At 46.5% G+C, this 25,180-nt stretch overlaps 2 protein-coding genes across 3 annotated transcripts in view; one reads left to right on the forward strand and one right to left on the reverse strand.

Moving 5' to 3' along the window:
* Ift122 (intraflagellar transport 122) overlaps positions 1 to 13,098 on the reverse strand; it is a 71,695-nt gene extending 58,597 nt beyond the window's left edge. For both annotated transcript variants that reach the window (XM_057762489.1, XM_057762482.1), the window contains exons 1-3: positions 12,895 to 13,098; positions 3,315 to 3,381; positions 1,643 to 1,727 (exon numbers count right to left, since the gene is read on the reverse strand). In XM_057762489.1, the coding sequence (XP_057618472.1) occupies positions 1,643 to 1,727; positions 3,315 to 3,381; positions 12,895 to 12,935 (193 nt within the window). In that variant the 5' untranslated portion in view covers positions 12,936 to 13,098. The remainder of the gene's footprint in view (positions 1 to 1,642; positions 1,728 to 3,314; positions 3,382 to 12,894) is intronic.
* A 64-nt stretch (positions 13,099 to 13,162) lies between these two features.
* On the forward strand, positions 13,163 to 25,172 carry Mbd4 (methyl-CpG binding domain 4, DNA glycosylase). Its single transcript, XM_057762500.1, has 8 exons — positions 13,163 to 13,495; positions 15,536 to 15,757; positions 16,680 to 17,422; positions 20,390 to 20,464; positions 20,548 to 20,682; positions 21,289 to 21,438; positions 21,802 to 21,905; positions 23,144 to 25,172. The coding sequence occupies exons 1-8, from the start codon at positions 13,410 to 13,412 to the stop codon at positions 23,219 to 23,221; spliced, it is 1,593 nt and encodes a 530-aa protein (XP_057618483.1). The 5' UTR covers positions 13,163 to 13,409; the 3' UTR covers positions 23,222 to 25,172.
* The last annotated feature ends 8 nt before the right edge of the window (positions 25,173 to 25,180 follow it).

A 25,180-nucleotide genomic window follows, 5' to 3' on the forward strand; every position in this document is an offset into this window, starting at 1 on the left:
CCCTGCCTGTAGACCGCACTCTGACTAAAGCCATCCCTCCTCCTCCCGCTGCTATGAAGCTCAAAGAGGCTGGTGAAGACAAACCACACAAAGGGCTGTCACTTGCAACTCATGACCGCCAGCTTCAAGTAAATCCTTCCGACCCTGGGGGTCCCACTGCACTCCCAAATCCATTCATTCTCCCACTCTCCAAACCTGCAAATTACTTTTTCCTTTCTCTTCAACTCTCTAACACTTCTTCCCAGTCCTCACTCTCAGTCCCGGTGGCTTCTCATTACACTAAAACCATGAAAGAATGTCCTTTAGATCCCTACTATCACAGGCCCTGCCTGCCAGGCCCCTTCCGGAAGCAAAGCCCTACCTACCTGTGTCCTAGGTCCCATATCCTCACCACTGGACGCTTGCATCCCAGCCATCTTCTCCCTCTCTCCCACCAAGTTTCCAGAGTGCAAATGTGCACACCTGAACTCTGGATCTTCCACTGCGGCTGCCCCCAAGACAGCACCACCCACATCAGAGGAGGGTACTTCTACCATCTAGTCATTCAGTCAAGGGCTGTGAAGCTGCCCACAATGTTCACCCAGTCTGCCAGAAAATCCCGTCCACTCTGTCCTCAAAGCTATCCAGAACCTGATCACTTCTTACCACTTCTTTGGCCCCCACGGAAACACTGAAACCCGTCCTGGAAGATACTTGCCACTCAGCTCCCTGTTTCCCCTCATCTTGGTAAGCTGTTTCAAAGGCTTCCATATAAAATAGAAATCAGATCGGACCCCTGGTCCACTCAGACCCTTTAACAATGGTGCTGTCTTCACTCCTTCACTGAGGGCTCTGATGATGTTGACAACATCTGGAGACCCAATAGCTGCTCTTTTCTATCCCCTCTCCCATTCTTTCTGCCCTAGCAACCCAAGGGCTGCTGCAGTGGCTCTTCCAGCTTCAAGTTCTCCTTTCAGCCGGGCGGTGGTGGCGCACGCCTTTAATCCCAGCACTCGGGAGGCAGAGGCAGGCGGATCTCTATGAGTTCGAGGCCAGTCTTGTCTACAGAGCGAGTTCCAGGACAAACTCTAAAGTTACAGAGAAACCCTATCTTGAAATCCCCCCAAATCCTGAAAAAAGAAGCTCCTTTCCCAAATGCCTAATCCAAAATCTCTCCATCTCAGACCTGCAAGTCTTTGCTCAATTGCCTTCTCTGAAGGGGTCCATCTCACAGTCATATCAGATAATGCACCAGACTTCTCCACTCAACACTTCCGACCACGTATTCTGCCCGCCTTACCACCTGCCAGCCTCACACTTCTTATCTTATGGACTATGCTCATGTTACGTGTTCCCTGATCCCTTCCAACAATCCCTTCTTCTCCTTTGTTCTCTGAAGTAAGACAAGCACTTGGCAGTGCCTGACATGTGGCTAGCTAGAGTCTTAACTCCATGACAGAGCACCTAACTGGTGTGCACAAGGCCCTGGGCTCAGTCCCAGCACCACAAACGGCAAGCAAAACTACCTGTTTCCGTGAATAGCTAAAGTCTAAGCTATTGCCTAGCCTCTGAGCATGCAGGTTGCATTTTAAAGATAATTACAGAGTTCCTAAGGAGGAAGATGAGCAGCACAAGGCCATGCAGAGGTAAAGAGTACTCTTACCATCCTTTGCGTATGCCACGCAGTACACAGTGTCTTTGTGTCCCTTGAGGGGCTGAAGTAAGGTGCCATCGGAGGTGTCATAAACCTGTCAGAAGAAATAAAAATATCGATTATCTGTGTGACATCCATTATTCAAAATTCCTGCAGGGTGCTACTGCTATTTTTGTTTTTATAACACAACAGTTGTTGATTTCCTAAATTAGTATCAAGTAAAGACAGCACTGCATAGCAAGAATGAATATGTCTTATGCAAGGCAAGCAGGAAGTGGAGGTCCAGCTCTGTGCTGTGTGGCCAGGTACATGCCATCAATGTTGAAGAAACAGCGACTACACTCATTTTCACTCAAGGGAAAGCTCCACAAACTTCACCTGTTCTCCTCCCCCCCCACCCAGTACCGGGACTGAACCTGGGGCGCTGTACGATCCCAGACAAGCCCTCTGCCTCTGAGCTAGATTCCCAGACTTGACTTCTAGTTTTTAGTTTGAAACAGGGTTTGACCAAGTTGCTCAGGCTGGCTCTGAACTTCCTCTGCAGCACAGGCCGGCACTGAATCTCTGATCCTCCTGCCTCCACCTCTCAAGGATCTGAGATTATAAACTTGCACAACCAGACCTGAGTCAATTTCCCTCATTCTTACATGGGCTTGGATAAATGAATGACCCGTCAAGGCAGGCCCTCGTTAACAAAGCCAGCACTCACAAGGAGCTAGTGGACAACATGTTTAACTGTCAGGACCAACACTGCCACTAATGTCAGCACACACAGATGCATCATACTTGCTACCACGTCTGAAAGCCACAGATCTAACAAACGTGGGGTTTGCAAGTGGGAGGGAGTGCTATAAAACCCAGCTGTAATGTGCATTTAGGGTATTTTATAGTTGTGCAACATGGCTAAATATGTGATGTAAAAAACAGAGCATCTGAGAAATGAGGACAGAGCTCTCCCACACAGGCAGAACACTGAGAAGGAAGTCCATGAAGGGAAGTGAAAAGGATCTATGCTGTTTACCCTGGAAAGAAGTCTGCAGAACAACTCAACCACAGTCGTGAGACTAATGCAGTTGGCACACAGAACATGGACACCATGGGTCTGTGTACCGAGACCCAGCAGAGAGGACACAGCTTACAGGAAGAAGGTCTATTACAGAGGTTTGGGGTCAAACAGAAAGGCGTCTCTGAAGATTACTCTTAGGTACTAGGAGAGGTTCCAGAGGGAGCCTGTGTCCTTTGAAACTATGAACAATAGGACAGCATTCATATGGAATTGTTTAGGAGCTCCCGAGCCCAGAAGTCGGGGTCAGCATTCTGACTTCTTGTGGAAGGATAGATAGCCTTTAGCCTTGTTATTTCACTTTGGTCCAACAAAATATGAACTGACACCCACCCAGTTTCAAAGGCATTTTGATTAATTGTCTGCAACCATTTCATGGGCGTCTCAAAGGGGAAAGACAAATGACTCCAAAGGAGGCATTGTTCATGAGTTCCTATCTGATAGACAGTCCACCTACCTGTTTTAAATACACCATTTCCTTCCTTATTAAAAAGGAATGGCTGGGCTTTCCGCCCTTGCCTTTTTTATCTCAAAAAAAAGGGGGTCAAATTTCAGAGCACTTACAAGAGGGAGGGAGAAAGAAAGCATTCAGAATGGAAACTCAAGACAAAACCCTACCAGCAATCTGTTTCCTGCAGCCAGAATCAGTTGCGTTCCATCAGGCTTGAATGCGAGGTCGTAGATACTAACAGGAGACAAGACAAAAAGACAATTAAGAACCGAAACGATGAGGTCTGCTAATGGTCAGGAAAGCAAACTTTATTTCCATTATGAAATAATGTGTGTGTGTGTGTGCCGGGGTAGAAAATAATAGCTAACAATTGCATCTGGCTGCAAATTCCACTCAACAACCACACCTTGGCAGCCCATTCAATCACAATCTGCTCAGCAGTCAGCTCCGTCCTCGTTTCCTCTTGTCCAGAAGCCAGAAATGATTCAAAGGGTCAACAGCTGAGGGCATGGGCTCTTTCAAGCATTCCATGGAAAGGCGGGACACTCCAGCTAAAGTGTGAGGCACGACAGCTACCCAGACATTTACCAGGTACACATTAGGCATGGGGCACCAACAGACACAGGGAAGCGGGGCAGAGTCACTCTCAACCCTCCAGGAATGTCTACTTGAATGGGAATATATGAAGCAGACACATTGGGCAAGAATTCCTGTGGCCCCAGCTCCAAAGAATATGCTTTTCTAAGCGATGGCATGTCAGGAAGTATGGCGCTTTTTGCCTTCATACTGACAGGCATGCAATGGTATTTTATAACCAAGGCCCCCGGAGAGTGGGTGAGATGGTGAGGGATACTGTGAGGGCAGGAGGAACTGCACAGAAACTGTACTGCAGCCAGGAGCGCCAGTGCATGCCTTTAATCCCAGCACTCGAGAGGCAGAGGTAGGCGGATCTCTGTGAGTTCAAGGCCAGCCTGGTCTACAAAGCAAGGTCTAGGACAGCCAGAGCTGCTAAACAGAGAAATCCTGTCTCAAAAAACCAATTAAAAACAAAAAGAAATCAGGGGTGGAGACATGGCTCAGAGGTTAAAGAGCACTGCTGTTCTTCCAGAGATGGAGTTCAATTCCCAGCTATCACATGGTGGCTTACAATCATCTGTAATGAGATCTGGTGCCCTCTTCTGGCCTGCAGGCATGCATGCAGGCAGAACACTGTATACATAATAAAAATAAGTAAGTCTTAAAAATAAATGAAAGGACTGGAGAGATGGCTCAGTGGTTAAGAGCACTGGCTGCTCTTCCAGAGGTCCTGAGTTCAATTCCCAGCAACCACATGGTGGCTCACAACCATCTGTAATGAGATCTGGCGCCCTCCTCTGGCATGCGGGCATACATGGAGAAGGATGTTGTATACAAAATAAATTTAAAAAATCTTAAAAAATAAATAAATAAATAAATAAATGAAAGAAACACACACACATACACACGTTCAGAGGAAAAAAATCAAGTCTGTAGTGAACACAGGTCCTTTTCCCTTATCAGTATTCCCTGACAGCAGAGTAGAGATTTCCACAGCATTCCCATGTCATCTAGAGGTGATTTACAGCATAATGGTAGCTCTAGGTCCTCTGAAAGTTCCCACGCAGACATTACGCTGTATGAAAGGGAGACTTGGAGCATCTGTCAGTGTGGTATCTTTGGGGTTCCTGAAACAACTCTGCCATGGGAATGAAAGGACAAACTGGACTCTGCTTATAGGTAACACCACGGTTCAGCTGGGCAGGAGCTGAACACAACCAACCAGGGCCTCTGAAGCCCGGGCTCCTAACCATCACACTGCACTGCCTCTACTGGCCGGGATGACTGCCAAGCATGTCAAATGTTTCCCTGAATGCTTTCCCAGCAGCTGACATTTATTGAGCACATGTGTTGCTGTGTACAGGATACAGTTTAAATGCTCAATTGTTTAAGTTCTCTCAACCTCTCCAACCCTAAGCCTACCCTGCAGATAAGAAAACTACAAAGTTAAATGACTTGCCTGAAAGCAAAGTGCTGCAGGGGAGAGGTGAAGCCAGGGTTCCCATCCCAGCAGCCCGGCCTTAAAACCCATGTTATCGCTGTTAGTATGTATCATGGTTGATGAAGTAATTCACAAGGTTTTCTTGCCTTCTCAGAAGCCCCCTCTCAAAAGTATTATCATTTACTCAAGGCATTCCATGTAGAATTTGGAAAGTAACTTACAAATAATAATTGTATATACAGTACAATATATTTATATAATATATAAATATATAGTATGTATTGCAGAAAGTTAATTAATGTGTCTTATCATTTACCACAAAGACATTAAAAATGTATCCTTCCCCTAGTGTTCTCTGGCCACCACCTCCCTTCCCCACCCTCGTCTGCAGTTTCGGTATTATTTTATTTACTTCTTGTGTCTTTGTGCGAGTATGGGGGCAAGCAAGTCAGAGGACACCTTTCCAGAATTGGTTCTCACCTTCTACAGTGTTGAGGCAGAGGTTCTCTTGTTTCTGCCGTGTGGTGTATTACACCATGGGATGTGTTACACTGTGTGGTATACTCCAGGCCCGTGAACTTTAGGTGACTGCCCTGGTCTCACCTTCCGTCTCCCCTCAGGAGCTCTGCGATTACAGACGTACATAGCCAAATTCTTTAGATGGACTCCAGGGATCAAACGCAGGTCATCAGGCTTGTGCAGCGAGCACTTCCATCTGTGAACCATCTTACCAGCCCTTATTTGTTTTTTTGAGACATCGGTCTCTATATCCCTGGGTGACCTCGTGCTAGCGACTTAGCTCAAGTTGGCCTCAAATGTCAGGCAATCCTCCCACCTCAGACTCGGAAGGACTGGTACTATAGGCAGACAGGCAACAATGCAACTAGCTTCATATCCTCGGCTTCTACACATTTGGAGTGAGTACCCTTTCTATGTGTCTGTCCACACACAACATCATACACCACAGGCTACTGACTCCTGGAAGACTCCTTGAATAAAAACTCTTTACACTTGCAGTTGAGAGTCGGGACAGGGAATGTTACCCCACCTGCACACACCACAGCACAACAGAGCAGACAGCATGAGCCCACGGAGGAACTGGAAGCCTGTGTAGAGAAGCTGTCTTCTGCTGCACAGTTGCCTGACAGAGGCTGAGCAAAGGTAAGCCTGTCTGGCTATCCAGCTGGGATACTGTGTAGAATTAAATCCTGGCCCAAGTTCTACATTGTTCTTCCTCACTGTTACATGGTTACAGGCCTGGGCTTCTTTGTTCCTAATGTTCTCGACGGTTTCACATTCAGAGAAGCAAGTGCTAGACTAAAAAGCAGAGGAGAACCTCTGACCTATCTGAATGTCACTCTCAGCTGTAAAACAAGGCAGAGAGCTATCCTCCTAACACCAGGAGTCATGGGCTAGCCTCATATAAAGTGCCTACCATCTGCATGTCTTTTGATGAGACATTAGCTTGAACGGCACCTTTCATCTAGTCCTTGGAGGGGCTCCCTTCCTGCCTGTATACGCCTGAGCCAGTCATAACGATTCTTACACCTCTTCTCCAAGGATTATCTGTGCTTGCATTAATTTTATTTATGTTTGTCTTGTTTGTTTGTGGGGGCAGGGTCTTATTACTCTGTCCTTTGTAGCCTAAGCTAGCCTTGAACTTATGGTGCTCCTCCTCTCAAATGCTGGATTTGTAGGTGTGAGCCACCTCACCTGGCATTTTTGTTGTTGTTTTTGAAATAGCCTCATATAGCTCGGTCTGGTTCCAAATTCACTGTGCAGTTAATGTGGCTGAGAATGAGACCTCAACTCTTCTTATTTTAGACTTATATATTTTATGTATGAGTGTTCTATCTGCATGGACAACTTTATGCCAGAAGAGGGCATCAGACCCCACTACAGATGGTTGCGAGCCACCATGTGGTCGCTGGGAATTGAACTCAAGACCTCTAGAAGAGCAGCCAGTGTTCTTAATCACTGAGCCATCTCTCCAGCCTGACCTTGAACTTCTGATCTTCCTGCCTCCACTACTCAAGTGCTAGGATTAGAGGTATGTGCCACCACTCTTGGCTTCAGATCATTTTTATTACATTTATTAATTCATTTGGGGAGGCACACAAATGCAGTCCATGGTTCATGTGTGGTCAGAGGGCCACTAATAGGAGTTGGTCCTATCACGTTGGTACCTGGGATGAAACTCAGGTCATCTGACTTAGCAGCAAGCACCTTTACCTACTGAGCCATCTCAGTTGCAAGTGTGACTCATTTGGGCTAAGCTGAAACAATCCCCTCAGATCCTAAAATGTACTTTCTTAAGTTACATCATACATACCTAATTTGTGATTATGAGTCACCCAACATGGGTGCTGTTAGGGCCACTGGAAGGAAGAGCAGCAATCGTTGTGACGGCTGAGCCAGCTCTCCAGTCCGATGTGACTCCTGCTGTCCTTGGAGCCTACACAATTCAGTGTCATTCTCAAGCACAGTCTTCTGTAGCTGACTGTGTCATATGTGTCTCCTTAACACAGTCATCTACAACACGAGGGCAATGACCAAGTTTTACGTAATATATTAGACCTGGGGGCCTGACAAGTCCTAAATACACTGATCGCAATTGGCAACCTGCCTGGATTTTATGTTTGAGCCCCACCCCCAGGATTTAATGATATCACAACATCACAGAATCCCCCAAATTGGAAAGCACTCAGACTTTGTCGTGGAATCTAACGCCCACCCAGGACAAATGTCCTCTCCACATGGCCATCTAGCCTTAGCCAGTACACTCTGGGGCTTGGAGGCTTGCTGTCCACTGGTGCTCTGTGCCACCATGGCAGCCTCTCTCCCAACGTGTCCTCCTGTATGAAACAGATAAACCGTCAAATCTGTATGATGAGATTTCACTGCTGAGAGATGGGAGGGAGCCCTGCCAACTGTCCTCTACGGACTCAAGTTCCAAGGTGCTCTTCAAAGCCACACAGGCCACACATGCTACCTTGTTTACTGTTTTGGGGTTGCTTTTATTTTTGTTTATTTGTTGTGCCTAGATGAAACTCAAGGTTTCCCTTTACTGTTCTGAGATGAGCTCTTTACTGGGCTGGAGATCTGAGTAGCAGGAATTTGCAATCTCAGACAAATTATATCACTTCATTACATTTTTAATGTGGTGCTAAGAATGCTTGGCCTCACACATGCTGCACAAGCTCTCTGCCACTGAACCATACCCCCTGCTTCCTCAATCTCAATAGCTCTCAATGCTAGCTAGCCTGCCCAGAATAAGATGGGCTAGCCTAAAAAGGCATTGTGGTTGAGATGAACCTAAAGTAGCATATTTAAGAGAGAAAGAAAATTAGAAGTTCAGAAATAAAAGATAAGAGAGAATTTAAAGGTTGGAAGATAATTCATTTGGTAAAGTGCTTGCTAAGCAAGCCTGGGAACATGAGTTCAGGTCCCCAATATTCCATGTAAAACCTGAGCATGACAAACCAATACTTGTAACCCCAGCAATGGAGACATGGAAACAGGCAGATCCTGGGGCCTGATAACTAGCTAGTTTAGCTTAAATGGTTCACTTCGGAGTCAGTGATGATATTTTATCTCAAAATAATAATAAGGAGGAGGAGGAGGAGGTTGGGGGTTGGAGAGAGTGCTCAGTATTTAAGAGCACTCGCTGCTTTTGCAGAAGACATGGATTCCCAGCACCCATATGGTGGCTCACAACTGTCTGTAACTCCAGTTCCAGGGACTCTGCTGCCCTCTTCTGGTCTCTGCAGATGCCAGGCACTTAGGTGGTGCACAGACATACACACAGGCAGAATATCCACATGCATAACATAGAAAATAAATAATAAATAAAAATAAGGTGGAAAAAATAGAAGAAAATACCCATTGTCAACCTCTGACCTCCTCATGTGCACACACAGGCAAGGGCATCTGCATATACACGTGCACACACATACCACATACATGAAGAAAGAAAAAGAGGGAGGGAGAGAGGGAGGGAGGGAGAGAGGGAGGAGGTGGAGAGAATCAGTTGAGAAGGGTCTTTGGGTAGGGAAAAGGAATCTTTGGCTCAGCTCCAAAATACAAATCTGAATGTTAGCAAGCCTAGAGGGAAGGAGGCCAGGGGACCACCCAGCAAAATGCACAGTTTGACATGAAAGGGGTCACTCTGGGTTCATGTGGAGCAGAGCCACAGAATCACAGCAAAAGGTCCTGATTGAGTACTGCTGCTGGGTCAAAGACCGACCAGAAGCAAAAACACAGAGCAGGAGCCCATGGCAGGCTGGGGGGAGGGGGGGGACCTGGGAGGAGGCAGCGAATCAAGGCATCTGGAACTGCTGGATTCCCTATCTAGGTGCTACTTTTGTTCTGTTTCCTTCCATTCCGCTGGCTGGCAATGTAGCCATCATCAGGCTGCTGGTCTACAGAACCTCTGTACCTCCTATTCTGATTGATTGTTTCAAACCTGTAATAGCCAGATAAGCAGTCTTCACAGGTCAATCACTCACTTGGTTAGTCATTCATGTACACACACATCTATTCACCAAACAGCAACAGGCTCCAGAAACATTAGGAAATGAAATACAGTCATTGCTTTTACACAGTTTCTAGACTTCTGGGCTAAACAGATTAAAAAATAACTCTCACACCCAACAGACTCTAAGTACCACAAGAGCAGAATGAACCAAATTCTGTGCCAGGGGTTGGGAACAGAGCAGATCAGACTGCATTTGACCAGCAAATGTTTTGTTTGGCCCACATGGTGTTTTACTTTGTTTTTTCTAATTAGGTGCCAACATCTAAAAATTAGGACATTTCACATTTAAAACGCAGATTCCTAGCTTCTGGTAAAAATAGGAAGATCTGCACATACCAGGCCAAATTCCTACGCAGTGGTAACTGGCAGGAGCAGAGCAGCAGCTGCCCCTTCGTGCAGAACGGGAGCCTTCCAGTTTGCCGTAGTCCCTGCCACTCCCTATTGCTCTCTGACACAGAAGCCAAATGCCTGGTTGCCAATTATTGCCAGTTTGTGCTGTGGGTGCTCTTTTCTGTGTACTGGCTTTTGTTTTTTGAGAAAGCCACTATAGGGTCTCACTATGTAGCCCTGGCTGTTCTGGAACTCACTCTGTGGACCAGATTGGCTTCAAACTCACAGAGATCCACCAGCCTTTGCCTCCTGAGTGCTGGGATTAAAGGCGTGTGCTACCACCATCCCTGGCTGCGGGTGCTCTTACACTAGAGGGAAGAGAAAAGTAATAAAACTAAGCTATTACCCTAGCACTGCTGAGCCCAGAAACCCAGGACCACCCTGGACTACAGAAGACCCTGTCTCAAAAAAGCAAGACCAAAAGCATTTGTTTAATGTTTAAAATTCTATTTAATTGGGGGCATGTGTAGTAAGTACCAAGAGCTTCTGGAGGCCAAAGGGACACCTAGCAGGAGTTGTTCTCTCCTTTACCATATGAGCTCTGGGGGTCAAAGTCAGACCATTAGGCTTGGCAGCAAGCACCTTCCACTGCGAGCACCCTGCTGCTCACCTCCAAAAGGGTTTTATTCAAATGAAAGACACTGGCAAGGTGACAAGTTTCAAGTCACGTGCAGAATGGCCTACAAACAATAGAAGTTCCTTCTATTTAAGATGTAAAGAAGTAAGCCTGTTCACATTACTTACCTGGCTGAATTAAAGGTAGAGGCTGAAAGAACTGGCTTTTGGGATGGGGCAGCCTGAGCTGGCAAGCTGGCTCCATCTCACACTCATCTCCCTACCCTCCCTACACTTCAGGTTCCTTGCTGCAAACTGGAGGTAATTCCAGTTGCCTCCCTCAGAGCTGCTGTGAAGAGAAAAACCAGGTAAAGGATACAAAGTTCTTAGGCAGTGTCTGGAACCAGTCAGCACTAGCTGCTCCTTGTGCAAGCTCCTCCAAAGCGAGCCGAGGGAGGTTTAGGACCTCAGTGTCACACACAGCAAGGCCTCAGGACAGACAGCGTGGTGTGACAGTGAACAGACCCTCTAGGAAGAATCTGATTCCGGCTGAGAACTAGTCAAATAAGCCAGGATTTCCCAAAGTGCTTTCCTGACTGATGAATTTTGGTGCAAAAGTAGACAGCAAACAGCATTGAATTATTAAGATGGCAAAGTCGCTCTATTGTCATTCCCTTCTATAAAACATTTTTTTACTATTCATTTATTTATTTTGGTTTTCAAGACAGGGTTTCTCTGTGTAGCCCTGGCTGTCCTAGAACTTACTCTATAGACAAGGCTGGCCTCGAACTCCGAGATCTGCCTGCCTCTGCCTTCAGGGGATTAAAGGTGTGCACCACTGCACCCGGGCATTTTCACTATTCATGTGTAATAGTGTGTGTGCAGATGCTGAGGGGTACACATGTCATGGCGCTGGTGTGGAGGTCAAGGAACAACTTTGGAGAGCTGGCTCTCTCCTTCCACCAGGTTTCATCGCTGGGCAGCGAGTGCCTGTGCCGATGAGGCATTTTCCCAGTCCAATTTCTTTTGTCTTTTGAGAATGAATCTCATAAAGTCCAGGCTGGTCTTGAACTCGCTGTGTAGCTGAGAATGACCTTAAACTCCCAATCCTCCTGCTTCCTCCCTGAGAAGTGCTGGGGTTACAGGCTTGGGTCCAACTTTCTTTCATCCTTTTTCAAACTATTTGTATTTGCCCATGTATAATGTGTGTGTGTCAGTATAGAAATGCGTGAATAAACACACATGTGTGCATGTGGTCTGCAGAGGCCAGTGGGTATCAGGTGTCCTCTCTTCTTCCCTTAACCTGCAGGCCTCCTCCCCAGCTAAGCTGGTGGCTAGCAAACCCCATCAATCATCCTGTCTTGATTCCCCTCTGCAGCAGTACAGGCTTACATAGGACCACACCTGGCTTTTATGTAGATGCTAGGATTAGAACTCTGGTCCTCATGCTTGTGTAGGAAGTACTCGTTCTAAACTGCTAAGTCCCTTTTCATACTTTCTAATCAGGACAATGTCTTTTGTGATGCTCATCTTACACGCCTCTCTGACCTTACATGGGAATGTCCCACTTGAGACACAGTGGATCAGGCGTAAACAGTTCAGCTCAGGCAGAAACACTCCCTTTTAACAGTACCTAGATGCACGCTACTCACACTGTTATGTTTGTCCCTGGTCAAACGTTATAGTTATTACATTTGGGACAAATGATTTCTCATATATGGAATAATTTTCTGCATAAAACCATGTTTAAATAAAACTGCGGTAGGCTAAACATAGTAGTGCACTCCTTCAATCCCACTACTGGGGCGGCAGAAGCAGGCAGATCTCTGAGATCAATGCCAGTCTGGTCAACATAGTGAATTGCAGGTCAGCTAGAGCTTTAAAGTGAGATCTTATCTCAAAAAACAAGTGAAGAAACCTAAAAAATATCACGTAACCAAAAACTGAGCACTTGGAAAATGTATCAAAGGTTAGGAAGTTTAGAAAACACACTGGTGAGAAAAGTTCGGCGGTATTTTGAGAAGAGAGGAGCAAGACTAGACGGCGAGGACTTATAAACCGCTCCAGCAGACCGCCACCCTCAGGTGGTCCCCAAGCCCACTCCAGGAATCTCTGTTTCTAGGAGAAAGACCTTTGGGGAGTTGAAGGTGCAGCATCAGAAGCTGGGCCCAGGCCGCAGGCCCGTTGCCATAGCAACACGCCGGCTCCCGCCGCCTCCCCCGCCATCCCCGAGCGTCCCGCTCCTCACCACTGCTCCACTTTGTCTCTCCACGTCAACACAGCCCTCATCGCGGCTTCCCTCACGCCTCGGGCCCCTCCTCCCTGACTCGACAGCAACAGGCTTCTCTCAGCAAACCACTCTGGCTACCTGCGCTACCCTTAGCAACGCACATGCGCAATGGACCGCGCGTGAGTTCACAGAGCTCCAAGTGCGCAAGTCCAAAAGGGAGGCTGGCTCCTCCGCTGAAGCGCGGAGCGCGCAGGGACCAGGAGGCGAACGCAGTAGGCGGACGCAGGAGGCGAAAGCGGAAGTGTGACGCTGGTGACCGGTCACGGAAGATGGGTGGGGCGGGGCGTTTAGCCGCCGGAGGGTTTGATTGGCGTGACCCTGGCCTTGGCGGCTGGCGGGAAAGCAGCAGCGGGGACTGACGGATTCTCCCGTCAGTCTTTGGATTCCGCCCAGTGTTTTGTGCTGTGTTCAAGTTTCACCCCGCCTCTCGGCCTGGAGCTGCAGCTGCAGCCCAGTGGACCAGAGCAGCAAGGATGGAGAACCCAAACCTTGGGGACAGCTCAGCCCCCTCCAGCACCCCCAGAGAGAGCCTAGTTCCAGACCCGCCTTGGGACCTCTGGCAAGTTGTTAACCCCTCTCGAGCCTCAGTTTCACCATCTGTAGAATGGAAACAGGAGAATCGCTCTTGTGTGGGTGTTTCTACCCTACTGTGGGAACCCTTGGGTGTCCCCGTCCCCGATTCCTTGGCCGAATTGACCGGGGAGCTTGGAGGACAAGGGAGGTTTTGTGATGCAAGCAGGTTAGCCTGGGTTGGAAGTAGGAGCCTCAGAAACGGTCGTAGGAAAAGTCGCAGAGGAAGCAGCTATTGTATCGGGGCTAAAATTTGCATGTCTCAAACGTTGACCGCTCAAAACAGTCTTGAGGTCTGGGCATTTAACTAACTTGGTAGAATGCTTACCTAGTATGCACGAAGCCGTGGGTTGGATCGGCAGCACCGAGTACCCGGACGTGGTGGTGCAGGCCAGTGGAGGCAGGAGGATCAGAAGTAGAAGATGAGTCTCTGGTACGTGGTGGGTTCAAGGCCAGCCTGGGGTGCATAAGATTCTGTCATAAAAACAAACAACAGCTGCAAAACCTTTTTTTAAAAAAAAAATTATTCCTTTTAACAGATGGAGAAAGGAGATTTTTGAGCCCAAAGAGCCTTTCTCTTGGAAGGTCAGCTGATAATAAATGGCAGAGCTGGCTTTTCCACCCAGTTTGTTAACCTAAGAGTTTGTGGTGATCCCTCCATATTTCAGGTACTCTCTCTAAGATCTTTCTAGCTGAGCCAGGCAGTGGTGGTGCACGACTTTAATCCCAGCACTCAGGGAGGCGGAGGCAGGCCAATCTTTGTGAGTTCAAGACCTGAGACCAACCTGGTCTAAAGAGTGAGTTCCAGGACAGCCAGAGATACTCAGAGAATCCCTGTCTCAAAAAGCTAAAAAAAAAAAAAAAAAAAAAAAAAATTCTCTAACTGCTATTAACCCCAAATTCCATCAGGTGCCGTTGTTCTAACCGTGGTCAGTCACTAGTTCTTGCTTAGTTTCCCTGTTTACAGGAGGCAGATTAGGTTAAATGGTCTCCCTAGAGACTCATTCACTTTCTTTTTTAAAGATTTATTTTTATTCACGCGTGTCTTTGAATATGTACACAGGTGTTGGTGGAGACCGGAGGAGAGGGTCAGATTCACTAGAGGTAGAGTTGCAGGCTGTGAGGAGCTGCCTGATGTGGCTGCTGGGACTGAACTGGAGTCCTCTGGAATATGCTCGTCACCACTGAGCCATCTCTCCAGACCCTCACTCTCCTATTAAAATGTATAGTTTAGTGATTAAGATACCGTGTTCTCAAGGCTGGAGATAGAGCTCAGTGGTTAAGAGCCCTTACTGCTCTTCCATGGGACCTGGGTTTGGTTCCCAGCACCCACAGCCCAGGCTCACAACCACCTTTAACCCAGCACCAGGGGCTCCAGCCCCCTCTGGCCTCAGCACCTGCCTGGACATGGTGCACATATCCTCCTCTAAAGGGGGGAGCGATACACTGTACTGAAGGTTTTGTAGGTATCTCCCCCCCCATAATAGCATGGGGAGAGGTACTTGGTTACAGTTCTGCAGGCATGGGTTCTGGTATTAGTTCTGCAAGTGATTGGATTTCATTATCACACAATTTGTCTATAAGATTAAGTTTTAACCTCACAAAGTGATGAGAATCAAGACCAAAAGATTTGGAAGTTCTTGCCAAAGTCATGTAACTGTGTGGGGGGCAGGGTTAACACCGTTTTATGAAAGTTGCACACATCTGTGAAGTGTTCTTACTTGTTGGCAAGAGAGGGCTGATCCGTTTAAGCAGTGCTGATCTCAGGTGAATGTCAGGTACCAGCTGTTAGAAACCTTTTATAGAGGCCTACTGCATGATTACCAAACAATTAAAAATAAGTTATCTTCTTCAACTGTTACTGTGCAGAGAATCCTTTGGATCTCACTCTGTAGACCAGACTGGCCTTGAACTCACTGAGCTCCGCCCGCCTCTGCCTCCCAAGTGCTGGGCTTAAAGGCGTGCGCCACCACCACCTGGCATAAAAGAAATTTGAAATGAGTTCATCCCTTGGGCTTTGTTTTTCCAGCAAGGAGGATGTAGCCGCTGGACTGGGAAGAACAGAAGATGGAAAGGAACCAGTGATAAGCAGCGAGGGTAGCTCCCTTCCCCAGGAACCTGCTGCTGCTTCTCGGTTTAACGGTCCTGCAGAGACAGAACGCCATGAGCCCCTCGTGTATGGATGGGAGAGAATTGTGAAGCAAAGGCTGTCTGGGAAAACTGCAGGCAGATATGACGTATACTTTATCAGGTGAGCACTCAGGAGGAAACAAGTACAGCCCAGTGGGTTTTGTCTGTAATAGGAACATTAGTAAGAATCTTGGGTTTATGAACTGGGGAATGGCTCAGGGAATAAGGCACTTGCCAAACAAGCATGAGACCTGGGTTCAGATCTCCAGAACCCATCTAAAAGGCTGAGTAGGTGTAGCAGCTGCCTGTAACCCCAGCCCTCAGGGCCAGAGAATGGATCCTCAGGGAAAGCTGACCAGCTAGACTAGCTGGGATTGGTGAGCTCCAGGTTCATTAAGTAATGCTGTCTCAAAGTGGAGAGTGAGCACAGACACTTTGTTTTAACTTTAGGCTTCCACATGCACGGGTACACATGAAAACGCTCAGACACACACGCATACGCCATACTCACATACATTTTTAAAAGCTTGTTATCCACCACTATTGTTCCTTCAGTGTCACTGGTTAGCTTTATCAAGTGATTTGGGGACAGTCACATACACATGTTGTTGATCCTGCTCCCAATGGCTAATGATACATTTGGATTTAAGCTATATTTGTATGTTGATTTTATATTGTCATAGAGAAATCTATTGAAAAGGGCCATTAATCACTTTTTGTTACTTTAAAATGACAAACATCTTTGGTGACATTTAGAAACTATTAATTGGAAATCCGAAATGTGATTCAATTCTTTTTAAGTCACTCCTGGGGCTGGAGAGATGGCTCAGCGGTTAAGAGCATTGCCTGCTCTTCCAAAGGTCCTGAGTTCAATTCCCAGCAACCGCATGGTGGCTCACAACCATCTGTAATGAAGTCTGGTGCCCTCTTCTGGCCTGCAGGCATACACACAGAACATTGTATACATAATAAATAAATAAATATTAAAAAAAAGTCACTCCTATTTATTAGCATAAGTTTCCTTTCATTTTTTCTTTTTTTAGCCCACAAGGACTGAAGTTCAGATCGAAGCGTTCACTTGCTAATTATCTTCTCAAAAATGGAGAGACTTTTCTTAAGCCTGAAGATTTTGATTTTACTGTGCCATCTAAAGGGGGCATCAGATCCGATTATAAAGACCAAAGCTTGGTGGCTCTGACGTCGCAGCAGCCAGAGGAAAGCAGCATTTCACACCGTAACCTCAGGACACGAAGCAAGTTGCAAACTGATGTGTTGCCTTCACCCAGTGGTAATTCAGAGACCTCAGGTAGCAGCAGACTGTCCAACTCCAGAAAGCCCAAAAGAAAGGCGGCTGTTTTGAAAGGAATTGGAAGTGAGAAAACCAAGCAAAGGTGCAGGAAGAGTCTCTCAGATTCTGCACGAAGTACCAGAAAAAGAGAATCTGTGGTTCAGAAAGCAGGCGCTGAAAGTGAGCTGGTTCCACCGGAATGTCTGTGCCCTGCGGGTGCCTGCGCCAGCAAAGGGACTGTCAGCGCGGCTGGGAAAGAGAAGGGCCTGGGGACGGAAAAGCCACCAAGTCCAGGGTCTGGCATCACAAACAAATTGCATTCAACGGACGAAGCAGGTGATGCGAACTGTGAGCAGACTTTTTTAGAAGCAGAGGAAATCAGATCGAAGGGAGACCGAGAGGGGGAGGCGCATTTGCATATCGACGTTTTACAGGGTGATTTTGAAACGCCCGGCTGCTCGCAAGCCAAGAAAGGCCTTACTTCTGAGACACTCCGAGGTACTTGGCACATGAAAGTGCTGTTAGCTGTGTGGTGACCAATTTACCTTCCCGGAGCTTGTGCTCCTTTCCCTGGGTGTGGGTGAGATAGAGACTGTAGTGAAGAAGAGCCAGATACCTTCTCCCAGTTGATCCCAATTCTGCCCTAAGGGATTTTTGGGCACAGGGTTTCATGACTCCCAGGCTAGCTTGGGTCTCACTGTAGCTGAAGATAACTTTGAAATTGTATCTTCTTGTCTCTGCCTGGTGGGTGCTAGAATTAAAGGCATGTGTCCTGATGCTACTGTCTTAATGCAGTGCTGGGCATGGGCTCTAGCCCTGATGCATGGTAGGCAAGCCCTCCATCAGCTGAGCCACATCCCCTTCCCTAACTGGTCTTTGAGCTAGCTGGTCATCGAGCCCTTATTATGGCAGAGAGAGACGCCAGGGCACAGCAAAGGCAGGACAGTGGCAGGACATGGCTGCTCCCACCTCTCCTGGGCAGCAGCTGGGGGGTGGAGCTTTCTCCACTTGCCTTCCTCTTTCTAGACAGCAATCTCTAGACTGTAAGGAAAATTAAAAGGCTTCTCTGAAGAATGTAGGTAAGACTCCTTTTATACATAAACTGACCAAGAGTGGTCAGCATCCTCCTGCCCCTCCTGTACTGCTGATGTGTGACTCCCAATTTAATCCCATCTATATCATAGTCTTTTTATCTCCTGTTACGGCCTGATGCTTCTCTAAAAGGCCTGGGAGCTCTCAATAATTCAAAAGTGTAATTGCTTAGTTCATGTATTATTTGTACTGTGCTCTTCCCACGGAGTCGGGACTTGGCAGTTTTGCCTGTACAATGCCTCAGTGAATAATAGATAAAAAGATCTGAACAGCTCTGGGTTATTCATTATGCCACAGCAGCAATAATGAATAACTCCCTTAAAGAACAGTAATTTTAATTTTACTGAGACTCCTTTGGGGAAACAGGCTGCACAGATTGGTGGAACCAGGGTAACACTTGATTTCTGCTTGCAGTCCTCTTCATAATGGTGCGCCTTCTCTGTGCCTGGGTCTGCCGTGTCTTTAACAGGGGATGCCACATGTACCTAGGGAATGGATGAGAGTCCTCAGTCTGTGTCCTTTGAGCTTCATAAAGAAAGCATCGGGTCATATGAATTTACTGCTATTATAATGAGCAGGTTAAATATTAGAAGCATCCCCCCTTGACGAATATGGATATATTCAGCTCCTCCTATACTGAAGTCTAGTTCTCAGTGTAAGGGGAAGTACCATTGGGTTACCAGGTGCCCAGTGGAACAATAATTGCTTGGCTAGAAATATCAGGACAACAGTAAAGGAGGCTGGGTAGTGATGTGTGGGAACCCATGAAGAATATCAAGTTTCCATAAGATCAGCTTCCTTTGTTCTGTTTCATAGTTTCTTCTGGGCTTTACCTGCCCAGACTAGAATAGCAGAAGGCACAGACATCATTATGTGGAGACCTGGGATATTTGTTGTGGTGTTTAGTCAACCCCAGTATCATTTTATGGCAACTATTTAATTGTTAAGCCTTAGTTTCTGAAAATTTAAGGAATAAGCCTAACTAGTCTCATTTTTTCACATCAAGACGAGAGAAGGCAGCTAGCTAGTGAGATGACTCAGCAGTTAAGAGCAATTCCTGCTCTTCCAGAGGACCCGAGTTCAGTTCCCAGCACCCATGTCATGTAGCTACTAACTGCCTGTAACTCCAGCTCCAAGGGATCTGATGCCCTCTACTGGCCTCCACACATAAATGAAAAATAAATAATATAAGGTAGCTGTATGGTGTTACATGTCTGTAATCCCAGCACTTGGGCGTTAGGTGTAGAAAGATCAGGAGTTCAAGGCCATCCTCAGCTACGTGACAAGATTGAGGTGAGCCTGGACTACATGAAACACTGTGTCAAAACAATAACAAAATAATAACTGTGGGGTAAAACTGGGAAGTGAAAAAAGGTGTTTTGTTAAATATACAAATGTAAATAAGATGCTATTAGCTGATGTTCAGAGGGTGTAGCTGAAGGAGTATGAAGTATGACCATTTAAAATAAGTGATAGTTGTAGAAACTCGAGAGGTCTGATAGCACTGGCTAAGATTTTAATTTGTATTGATGTGTGTGAGTGCGAATTCCACATGTGTGTGGGTACCCACAGAGGCCAGAAGAGGATATTAGGTCCCCTAAAGCTGGAGTTACAGGCAGTTGTGAGCCACTCAGCATTGGTACTAGGAACTGAACTCTGGCCTTCTGGAAGAGCAGCAAGTAGTCTTAGCTGTTGAGCCATCTCTCCAGCCCTAGTTTGGTTTTTTGAGACAGAAGCCAGGCTGGGCCTTGAGCTCACATCTCTTCCTCAGCCTCTCCTGGATCCGCCTTTTTGGTAAATACAGCCACAGAACCTTGAACAGTTTTTCTAACAACCACTGTACCATTTAATTCTATTCTGTGTCTCTCTGTGTGTGTGTGTGTGTGTGTTCATACATAGACATATGAGTCCATGTTTATAAAATTGGGATCATTTTTAGAATCTTGACTTTTTTTCATTTAGAAGTAAATGTCAGTAGAAAATATTCATGATAGAATCTCAAAAGCATTTTAATGGCCATATCATACAACTAGACTAGTATGTTCACACTGTTGCAGTTTCCCCTACTGTGAGTTAGCCATGTAAGTCACAGGGCATCAGTAAAGGGCACGGGCCCTTGAGCTAGACTGCCTGGCTTTCCACTGTTGCTCTCACACTAGCTGAGTGCCCTGAGGCTTATTTAGCATCTCTGTGCCTCAGTCTCCTTATGTATAAAGGGAAGGAGATAAGATAGATAAGGCCCAGCTGCCCGGGTGTTAGGAGAAGTAGACGAATTTGTGTAAGTGCTTATTACGTAACCCAGGCTAACCACAAACTCAATTCTGCCTCACCCTTCCATAAACACAGATTCTCTAAACTGCTTTTTCTTTTCAGAAGACAGCAGCCCACGAACACAAGTAGAAAAAAGGAAAACAAGCCTGTATTTTTCCAGCAAGTACAACAAAGAAGGTACCCACCCTTCCCCAAGCAGTATGGAGGGGGCGACCCAAGTCTTTCATGAGTACAACTTTGACACCCCTATGTTTCTGTAGCTCTTAGCCCCCCACGACGAAAAGCCTTCAGGAAATGGACCCCTCCTCGGTCGCCTTTTAATCTTGTTCAAGAAACACTTTTCCACGACCCCTGGAAGCTCCTCATTGCGACTATATTTCTCAATCGGACCTCAGGTTTGTGGGCCATTGTCATCTGTGTCCTGGTGAGGAGGGAGAGAACCAAACTGGTTAAGAGGCCCAAGTTCAAGTTCCGTTTTGAGTTTATGATGTTGGACAAGGCCTTTCCCTTTTAGCCCACAGAACTCTTCACCTCTGGGAACATTAGACTGCATGACAGCCGGCATCCTTCTTAATACTGAGGGCCAGGTGGTCATTCGTTTCCTACTTCTAGATTAGCTTGGGTCCTACTTCTAGATTAGCTTGGGTCTTCAGTGAAGGAGCGGTTAATATTTCCCGCCTTCTATCCACCTTGTATTCATTGAATGCATATAGTGATTATCTGGTGATCTGATTACTTGAAAAATAGGCTCATTTTGGTATAATTTGGACTGGTAATTAAGGAGATTAACAGTGTTGGTATTTGACTCTGTAAATGGCTACTGGTTCAGGTCATGACAGTATTAACAAGCAAGGCTGGGGATATAGGTTCGTGGAACCTTCCCAGCGTGCTTAACAAGAAAGCTGTAACAAGGAAGCCCCTGCCTGAAGTCCCCAGATGAGGAACTACCCGGACACAAAGTCAGCCCTTCCCAAACATGTCTGCTGTGGTTTGCTTGCCAGGCAAGATGGCCATCCCTGTGCTTTGGGAATTTCTAGAGAAGTACCCTTCAGCCGAGGTGGCCCGAACTGCTGACTGGAGGGACGTGTCAGAACTTCTTAAGCCTCTTGGTCTCTATGATCTCCGTGCAAAAACCATTGTCAAGTTTTCAGGTATGTTCCCGTGGTCCCAAAGGAAGAAGCAAATTGTGCCCACTGAAGGTAGCCACACCTTAAACTTTAATGCCTTGGATGCTCTATTAATTGAGGTCATTTAGCTCAAGCACTAAAGACATTTAAAACAGCCTGCTTGCCCCACACCACAGACCCCTGCTGACCTAAACCATAAATCTTTGCCCAACCCCAAAGTAGCCCTCTGCATAGAAGCAGAAAGTCGTTTCCTCTGGCTAGCTGGCAAAGCAAAGAGAGTGGTTAGGAGGAGGCAGGTGATAAGGATGTTGGTCCAGAGGGAGGGGTCTTCCTGCCCCGTTACAAGTCTTCCCTAGGGCTGACCACGTGTGGGGTGTGTATCTTCAGATGAATATCTGACGAAGCAGTGGAGGTATCCGATTGAGCTTCATGGGATTGGTAAATACGGCAACGACTCGTACCGGATCTTTTGTGTCAATGAGTGGAAGCAGGTAAGCCCACTGCCAGCCATAGCATGTCCAGCACATCTGCCTCCAGGGCCAAAGAAGTCCACGAGTGTGTCCAAGACGGACGAGACAGGAGCCCTGCTGTAGTCCCTACCGGATTTGCCCTCAGTTTAAGGAGCAGCAGGGGCATGAGGTTATAAACTGTAGGAGGGACTGCAGTCCCGCCCAAGTCCCTTTGCTGTGGCCTCTGCTGACTTGAGCAGTCTGTCACTCCTGCCCCTATTGCTGTCTTTTCCTGGCGTGTTCTGTCTCTAACGCTGACAGGGTTTCTTCCTGTTAAAAGGAGCCCCTAGTGCTGGGAAGAGATGGTTTAGCTGGTAAAGTGCTTGCCCTGAAGAACAAATTCAGATCCCCATAACTTAGGTAAAAGCCAGGCTTGGCGGCATGCAGCTGCGGTCCCGGCACTGTGGGGGCAGAAACAGGAGGTTCCTGGAAGTTCCGGGTAGCACTTCAAAGGTCGTAGATGAGATGGCCTGGCCTGTGTGTAAGTTCCAGGCCAGTGAGAGAGCCTTTCTCAAACAAAAGTGGAAGGTAGACCAGAGACATGGCTTAGTGGATAAATGTGTTTCACAAGCCTGGCAGCCTGTGCTCCATCCCTGGAACCCACATAAGGGGAAAGTAAAGAAGTAACTCTAATTTCTACTCTGACCTTCACAGGTATGCCTCATAGGCGCAACTAATAAAATTTCAACTTTTCCTGAAGGTAGAAGGTGCCTGAGTCTCATGCCTGTACACACAGCAGAAACAGTACCCTCCATAGGAAATGGTCGGGTTTAGAGTGTCGTATCTCATACTGGAGGGTGGCATCTGAGTCCTATTATTTGTGCCCAGAACTGGTGCGTTCTGATGGCAGCCTGCAGCTGGAGGATACCCTGGCACACTGCCCTCTTGCCCTAACATATTAATTCCGTGAGGTCTGGAGAAGCCCACGCTGCAGGGCCACGGTCCTCTTCCTTCACTACCAGAGCCATCCATGAAGCCTCACAGGGTCTGTGACGTTCCAAAAGCTGGGAGCTAACACTTCTGCTCCAGGGCTGGGTTAGTTCTGAACTGGAAAGTACTTTGTAAACAATGAAGGATTCCTGTCATGTAAGGTATAATTGTAGACAGTCATGGTTGCTACTGGGTTCAAGTTCTCTGTTTAAGTCAGATACATTATCATGGTAAACTCCCTCACCAAACCTTTAAATGTGTCTATGGCTGTTATGTTTCTTTTCTTCCAGGTGCACCCTGAAGACCACAAGTTAAATAAATACCATGACTGGCTTTGGGAAAATCATGAAAGATTAAGTCTGTCTTAAAGCCACCTGTTTGAAGTTTTCTATGCGGTGCTTTGTGCTTCCATTCCTAAGAGCGCTGTGTACAATGAGCTCCCCTCCCAGGCTGGTAGATTTTTTTTTTCAGTTAGTTAGAAGTCAGTGTGTGTATTAAGCCTCTGCCACAAGTTGATCTTAGTCAATTAGTGTTGTAGACATATTTTTAATGTGAAAAAGTAACTGTTGGGAGCTGGAGAGATGGATGGCTCAGCGGTTAAGAGCACTGCTTGCTCGTCCAGAGGTCTTGAGTTCAAGTCCCAGCAACCACACGGTGGCTCACAACCATCCGTACCCTCTTCTGGTGTACAATCACACATAGGGCAGAACACTGTATACATAATAAATAAATCTTTTTAAAGAAAAAAAAAGTAACTGGTGGGAAATGATCCTAAAAGTGCATTTTGTTTTTCCAGTGATGTACAATGTGTTGGTGCTAAGAGCCAATTTTCAGCACTCCTGCTGAGGAAAGACTAAACATGTTTTCTCTTCCTGTACAAAGTGGTATTAAGGTATACGACTGTCATATGAAGAAAGATTCTTATGGCTTTCACAGTATCATAGTTTAAATACTGACACATTTACCTTAGAAAATAAAAACTAAATCGACCAAAACATAGTGGTACCCACTGTAATCCTGGCACTCAGGAGACTAAGGCAGGAGGATGGAAAGTTGAGGGCTAGCCTGTACTACATAGAGAGGAAAAAACCAAACTGGGCAGGGTAGTGAAGTGGCTCATCAAATAGTCACTTGTGCTAAGCCTGAGTCCTATCCCTGGAACAACTGTGGGTTGACCTCTGACCTTCACTTGAACTCACATATACATATCACATACATAAGAAAAATTTTAAGAAATAGTCTGGAGAGAGATGGCTCAATGGCTTAGTATGCTTGCTGCTCTTCCAGAGGACCCCGAGTTCAGTTTTTAGCACCCTTGTCGGGCAACTCACAACAGGGATCTGACGCCCTCTTCCAGCTTCATTGGTGCCTTTGCACGTGTGGCATGTACGTGCATATGAAAACCTAACAGAAAAATTAAGTCCTGGTTATTAAACACTATTTTAAGATGTAATTTGAAAATCAAATTATACCTCTCCCCCTCACAGCAAACATCCACTCATAATGCATAATATTGCATCCCATTTTTCATTAACAAATTATGTTCTGATATATTCAGTAACAGATTCACCTATACTAATCATGGTGGTACACTACTATAATCCTAACGTGGGAGTTTGGAGAGTCATGATCAAGTTCAAGGTCAACTTGGTCTACTTTGTAGTTTCCAGGACAAATTGAGCTATATGGTGACGTCCTGTCTCAGAAAAAACAAAAACAAAAAACCTAAAAATGCACCAGTGGCACACACAGTAAGAATATGTCTATGTATGCACACACTTGTGATGCTGAGGCAGGAGGACCACTGTGAATTCAAGGCAGCCTGGCTTATGTGAGCGTGAGAGCAGCTTTGGCTGTACATCCAAACCCTGTATAAGAAAGATACAAACTAAAGTTGTTAGACTAAATAAAACTATGTTTGAATAAGTGGCTGGTGGTCCTGTTTAATGGAATTCTTTGGGTTTTTTTGTTTTGTTTTTTTGAGAAAAGGTTTCTTTGGGTAGCCTTGGCTGTCCTGGAACTAGCTCTGTAGACCAGACTGGCCTTAGACTCACAGAGATCCACCTGCTTCTCCCATGTGCTGGGATTAAAGGTGTGCGCCACCACCTCCCATCCCTCGTTTTGTTTTGTTTTGTTTCTGAGACAGGGCTTCTCTGTAGCTTTGGAGCCTGTCCTGGAATTAGCTCTTGCAGACCAGACTGGCCTCGAACTCACAGAGATCCGCCTGCCACTGCCTCCCGAGTGCTGGGATTAAAGGTGTGCGCCCCCACCATCCGGCTCCCATCCCTGTTTAATGGAATTCTTCAGACCTGATGTACAAATAGGTT

This window comes from Chionomys nivalis, chromosome 1 (genome assembly GCF_950005125.1).
Source record: "Chionomys nivalis chromosome 1, mChiNiv1.1, whole genome shotgun sequence".
Classification (NCBI taxonomy): domain Eukaryota; kingdom Metazoa; phylum Chordata; class Mammalia; order Rodentia; family Cricetidae; genus Chionomys; species Chionomys nivalis.